The sequence below is a fragment of the Triticum dicoccoides genome, chromosome 3A, assembly GCF_002162155.2.
Source record: "Triticum dicoccoides isolate Atlit2015 ecotype Zavitan chromosome 3A, WEW_v2.0, whole genome shotgun sequence".
Taxonomy (NCBI): domain Eukaryota; kingdom Viridiplantae; phylum Streptophyta; class Magnoliopsida; order Poales; family Poaceae; genus Triticum; species Triticum dicoccoides.
In genome coordinates this window covers 9,108,318-9,114,763 of record NC_041384.1, presented here as the reverse complement: position 1 = coordinate 9,114,763, position 6,446 = coordinate 9,108,318, and the positions used below count along the sequence as shown (strand labels likewise).

At 44.5% G+C, this 6,446-nt stretch overlaps 1 protein-coding gene across 2 annotated transcripts; it reads left to right on the top strand.

The window, feature by feature from the left end:
- Positions 1 to 1,501: 1,501 nt before the first annotated feature.
- On the top strand, positions 1,502 to 4,217 carry LOC119270911 (GDSL esterase/lipase At2g04570-like). 2 transcript variants are annotated; one of them, XM_037552922.1, is made up of 3 exons: positions 1,588 to 2,054; positions 2,924 to 3,628; positions 3,839 to 4,217. In XM_037552922.1, exons 1-2 carry the CDS (start codon positions 1,674 to 1,676, stop codon positions 3,599 to 3,601), a joined length of 1,059 nt encoding a protein of 352 aa, XP_037408819.1. In that variant the 5' UTR covers positions 1,588 to 1,673; the 3' UTR covers positions 3,602 to 3,628; positions 3,839 to 4,217. The 2 variants fall into 2 exon arrangements, with proteins under 2 accessions (XP_037408820.1, XP_037408819.1); XM_037552923.1 differs by lacking the exon at positions 3,839 to 4,217 and having other exon boundaries at positions 1,502 to 2,054; positions 2,924 to 3,831.
- The last annotated feature ends 2,229 nt before the right edge of the window (positions 4,218 to 6,446 follow it).

Below are 6,446 nucleotides of genomic sequence, written 5' to 3'. Positions count from 1 at the left end.
ACAAGATCATGTTGGTTTCAGCTTTGATTTGATTCAATCACCTATAGATTCGCTTTAGCGGTAAAGCTGATTGTGCTCGCCACCAAAGTACGCTTTGAGGTGCTTCAGCAAATTGCACTGAAATGGGTCAAATCCAGATTCAGATTCACTGGCAAAGCTGATTTGAAATAGTTGTTTGTTTCAGATTCTAGATTTAGTTTCACTGCCAAAGCTGGCTTCATTGGCAAAGCTGGTTCAAAATAACTGTATGTTTTAAATTCCAGATTCAGCTTCACTGACAAAGCTAAATCTGGTCCCTAAAGCTCAAACAAACAGGGCCGTAGTCGGGACTTCTCTGATTCATCTCAGCTGAGAGACAAAGCAATCATCTATCTTTTTTTGATATGAAATAAGTTGTTTGCACCACAATCTCCCCTCAATTTGTCGCATATTAAATTGTTCAGTGTGACATGGAAACCATACTGAAATTTGTGGTCAACCAAACAATTGGTTCCCATTAATTCACGAGTCAATTTACTGAAATATCTCCAAAGACTTATATTTAGGGACGGAAGGAGTATCATCTAACGCGATCAGCATGTAGAACAACAGCTCGGGTTTTCGCTGCCTACTGTTGACGCCACCACCAATCCTCCTCGTCTCTTGAGGCAATAGGGGCATGGAGCCGTGGTGGATCCCGCCCATGAAACCGGGAGAGCTCCGTTTTTAGCTGTTTTTTTAAGCTTGGTTAGTGTTTATGTCCTGCTCAGGAAGGCGGGGAGGTTGCTGCTCCCTGAAGATATAATAAGATCATCCCCGCCTAGCCCCCTTCCGGCAGTGCGTCTAGTGTCGTCGGTAGGCGTGTGGAAGTGTGGCTCCGATGGTTCTTGCGGGATTGGTTGGTGTTTGTCTATGATGGATCCGGTTGGATCCGGCCTTCGTTCATGTGTCTACAGGTTGGATTCTTCTGATCTGCACTTCTCTTCATCTGCGATGGTTGTTGTTCAGGTACGCTAGTCCTGTGTAGCCTTAGCATGATGACTTTTTGATAGTCTACCACAACAAGATTTGTCTGGCTCCGACGAGGAAGGAGCGATGAAGGCGGCGTGCCTTCGGCTTGCTCCGGTGCTTATAGTCGTTGCAAGATGGTCTACAGACCTCGATGAACTTTTATTTCTGATGTTTCTTTACTACCTTTACATTTCACAAATACATGGGAAGTTCTTCCAAAAACAAAGAGGAGAAGTGGTTCCACCAGGTCCCCATGTCGCCTATATGTCAATCTTGAAACTCCACTCTGTACTGGATCAGATCTTTGGGTGAAAAGTCATGCAGGTGTACATGTGCACGTGATAGCTAGCATGTGTGTACTACACTAATTTTCTCCAATACAAACGTGTTATCCTTGACTAGAGTTACTACGTACGTACCTGCATTTCTCTTCTTCTTGACAGCTCTGCTCGACTACAACAATTTACTACGCCGCCACAGGCCAACACCAACCTACCTAGCAAGCTCAGCACCGCACAAGGTCGCATGATACCTCGCCTCCCGCTTTATTGCTGCCACTGTGCGCAGCGCCGCTTTTCACGTCCCGTCAACCAACCAACAACAATTTACACCGTCTTTGCGTCGTCACGTTCTCTCACTCTCAGCAGCAGCAGCACAGAAGCGCGCACTGCTCTCTTGCGACAATGCCGGTGGCGGCATCTAGCACGCGCTTCCTCTTGCTCAGTTTGCTGCTGCTGTCGTCGCCGGCGGTGGCGGTGGTGAGGGCGCGGGTGACGGCGCTGATCGTGTTCGGCGACTCGACGGTGGACGCGGGGAACAACAACGCCGTGCCCACGGCGGTGCGGAGCAACTTCCCGCCATACGGCCGGGACTTCCCGGGCGGCCGCGCCACGGGCCGCTTCTGCAACGGCCGCGTCGCCACCGACTTCTACTCCGAGGCGTTCGGGCTCCGGCCCTTCGTCCCGGCCTACCTCGACCCGGCCTACGGCATCCGGGACTTCGCCGTCGGCGTCTGCTTCGCGTCCGCCGGCTCCGGCCTCGACGTCGCCACCGCGGGCGTCTTTGTGAGTGATCCCTGTCTTTTTCTTCACTGGTTGCATGCACCGTTTGCTAGCTGCTGCAGAAAAATGCCATTTTTGTAGCTGCAAAAACAAATGCAAAAGTGAAAACTAATTGAGGATATCGGTTTTGCTAAAGCACATGTAGAGTGCCCTAACTATTACATATGTAAATTGTATATCATTTATTTTACACTGAGATTGGCGTGGGTATGTTGCTTTCTTTATATGTTTGATTGGGTCACTTAGACGTGCAATAATTAGATGTGCCCTAGAAAAACCCTTAGTACAAATATGCATCATATGACTATCTAAGTTAGCTAGGTTTTCTTCTCCGGGTGTTTGAATGGATAACGCCCCTAATGAGGTTATTCCTTTACTTGCAAATGATGCTACTTTACTTATGAATGAATAAAGGAGAAGAAGTTTATAAAAAAAAGGTCGTGCTATGTATGTTGTTGGTCCTTAGATTTATTGGTTTTATCATTTTGTGATTGTATTCATTCCTTGGTTTAATAGGGCCCATGGTTTTATCATTTTGTGCATTTACTCATTTATTGGTTTTATAGGGCCCATGCATGCATGTGTGTTGCAAAAGGTGATAGATATCGTGACTGTTAGCGTGATTCACGGCCATACATCACGCCCGCTCTCGTACTGTGTGGACTAGCTAGCAATGTGAGCTTGTGAGTACAGTGTGCTAGCAGGAGTACCATGCATGGTCCCGGTGGCATTTACAGGCAAGGCAGATGCTAGCAGCCGTGTCACTTGCAATCATCAAACAACAAAAAACTCACCTCTGGTTAATGAAGTAAATGTATAAGTTTTTACCCAATCAAGTGTAACGAAGTACTAAATGTTTACTGCTTGATCAGTCAGTGATACCCTTGTCAAAGCAAGTGGACTACTTCAGAGACTACAAAGCCCGGCTGGCGGAGCACGTCGGCGCGGCGGAGGCTCGGGCGGTGCTCGCCGACGCCGTCTTCGCCATCAGCATCGGCACCAACGACTTCATCGAGAACTACTTCGCCCTCACGACGGCCCGCTTCCTGGAGTTCACCGTCGGCGACTACACAGACTTCCTCATCGGCCTCGCCCGTAGCTTCCTCGTCGAGCTCTACGGCCTCGGCGCTCGCAAGATCGGCTTCACGGGGCTCGGGGCCATGGGCTGCCTTCCCATCGAGCGGGGCCGGCGGGTCATGCTCTGCATCGAGGAGTACAATGCCGCCGCGAGGTCGTTCAACGCCAAGCTCCGGGACATGGTCGACGAGCTTGCCGACAGCCTTCCCGGCGCGCAGTTCCGGGTCGCAGAGGTGTACGGCTTCTTCACCGGCATCCTGCAAAACCCGGCGAGCTACGGGTTCGTGAAGGCGTCCAGGGGATGTTGTGGCACGGGGTTGTACGAGATGGGGTACACATGCAGCGAGTGGGACGCGCTCACGTGCGCCGATGCAAACCGGTACGTCTTCTGGGACGCCGTGCACCCCACGGAGCGGGCCAACAAGATCATCGCCGAGTACCTCATGAACACAACCTTCAGCCATTTCTTGTGATCTTTTTTGCTTCTTGTATACTCTAAGGTAAGGAAAAGTAGGAAATTCACGTCCCAGCTTGATTCATGTGCTACTTCTAGCCCTTTTGGTGCTTAGTTTTATCTCCCTTTTTTTGCAGGGTAGTGCGTAGTTTATGTAGGTTGCATGCCATACTCTCATGATTTGTTTTAGTTCCATTATTTGTAATAAACTTTATAATGATTTATGTGGTTAATTTTATGCATCTTTGATATGCAGTGACCAGAAGCAACTAAAGCTTCCGTTTCAAAAATGAAATCCTGGCTTCAAATGGAACTAGTCACTCCGTCCTTCAGCATAGAAATTTCTTAGGCACACATTTATATTATGCATTTTTGGAGGGAGTACACGTACGTTTATGTTATGAAGACAAACGTACACGTTTGTTGTAAGTGTGTATGGCAAGCTCAGGAGTCTGGAACATATAGCTAGTTTTCCCTTTTTGAGGTAAGGAGCAACTTTTCTGAGGATACTAGCGCATGCATCTTATGGTACAACGAGAGTTTATTCTGAAGAAGATTAAGCATGAGCAAAATAGGGTAGCAGATTGGTTGGCATGGTATAGTCTTTCTGAGAGTACGACTCTTGTAGAGGTAGATCGTGGACCACCGTGCATAGAGGAACTTTTGCCTCTCGATTGTAACCCTATTCTTATGGAATAAAACTCTTTTTTCTCACAAAAGAATAAAAAAAATACTAGAGCATGCATGTCTCCAGCTCTTCTTTGCTCAGGCCTCTCGGGCTGCCACTCCTCACTAGGCCGAATATATGAAGACCAACTGGCCGACGCATGACAACTAAATGTTGTCCCAGCGAAATTTCCGGCCCATCTCCAAAAAAAAAACTGAGGGGCCCCATCTCCTATATTAGGTTGTACGGTATCACCTCAAAATCCTCTATTATATTTCCTTCTCTTTTTTGCGAATTCTCTAGTATCTTTCCAGTGTTAAATATAGCTGCTTTTGCTCAAAAAATAATAATGTTGCTCGAGTTTCACATTTTGTAAAAGAGAAGGTAAGTGCATGCACTAGTTCGAAAAATATAGAATTACTATGGGTTTTGGTGTACCAACTTTCTATTTCTTTTAAATCCATTACAAGTTTTAAAATTTCTGAAAAGGTATTTCTAAGGTATGCAGGTAAATCTTACGCATATATCATGATTGGTGACTTGCATTAGAATAATAAAATAAGTATGTTGCGGTTTAATTTTTGTAGCTTAAATTGTAGCGCCATCAAGTTCTCATTTTTACACGGGTCAGAAAATGATCATTAAGTATGTTTGAAAGCAATGTCTATGTGCCTTTGCTTGAATTGCCAGATTGTGCTTGTGCAGCAGTTGCTAAAATTTTAGCCTGCATTATTTGATCTCCTCATCTCCCTAGTGTACCTGTAAGAGATTCCAATGCATGTTCTTTCAAGTCCTGCTTCGCTATCATATTGTTGATCCTTTTAGGCTGCATATGTGAAGATTTTGAATGGTAATGAAATTTTGGTATCTATTGTATTTCCATATATGAACCTGTCTTCGACCAGTGAACCATTGTTGTCATCTTTAGTGGTTTGGTTGTCCCTGCTCGGCTGCTCCTAATTCCAAGGCCAAGGTTCTTGTGATAGCCTGTGCTAGAAAAAAAATGGAAAAGGGAAAGCAAGTTTTCTTTTGAAAAGTAAATCATTCCTGGCTTTCCATAAACACCACATGAAAGTTAGAGTATTTCTTAAAGTGGCACAGGAATGGTATGAACTAGCTAAAGTCAAAATGATGGAAGTTCAAGAATCAAAGTTTTGAATCAACATATTTGTTCTAACGTGCCAAGGCCTAGCAAACCATGCTGCTCTACCAAGCCCTACCTAGAATGTAGATCGAACTTTATCTGTCAAGATTCAAGACAAGAAGATTACATAAAGGTCGTGAGCTCCCTTCTAAGAAAAGCAGACAAGACAAGATAGAAGATAGGAGAACAATGTTCCTAAGGACCTAGATTTTTGAAGGAGTTTCACCAAGAAAATCGGCTCCATCATCCATCTAGGTTTAAATCTCATCTAATCTAGGTACCGCTCCCCATTGTAATCCTCACTGAGATTAATAGGACAAATTAGGGCTATTACACCAGTAGAGGCATGAAATAATGTCTTGAAGATCACTTTACGAGAAACCTTGAGAATAATAAATGATGTGCAGTCTACTTACGCGAATGAAATGTGATATGTGAAACTAAAAAATATGTGCGGGCAGTAGATTTGTCTTTGCAAGGTTTTTTTCTTGGCATTCATTTCAATATTGACATCCTTATTTTTGTTTTATTTGTAAAATCATCACGTAGAACAAAACATGCATATAGTAGAGAGGTTTGTAAATTATTGAATTTATTGTAACTAAAATTGCTCGATATAAACATTATAAAATCATAATAACAAAAAAAATAACTAGTGGTCAGCTACAACAACATGAGTCAATTGGACTTCATCTATTATCTTTCGAGTGACATTTTTATCTTAAAAATCAAAGTAGTGTCTTAAATGTGAGGCTGCTAATAAGACGCTTAACACGGACCCAGCAACCACGGGTTATGACAGAGTCGTGTGTCTCTACTGACTAGTCTTCGAGATCATAGTAGTGAAGATATCAGAGGAAAATAAATACTTGTCGGCCGATGCTCTAAAAAAAATCCTACGCACTGGAACTAGGCCTGAGCCGATCGGGAGCTGGAGCTGGGCTTGAGTCGAGGCCATCGAGCACAGAAGATTTTTTTCTCAAAAACGCGGAATTGTGAGTTTGTGCCAAACCGATTTTAGCAATTCATGAATAAGATTTTTTAGAACTATTC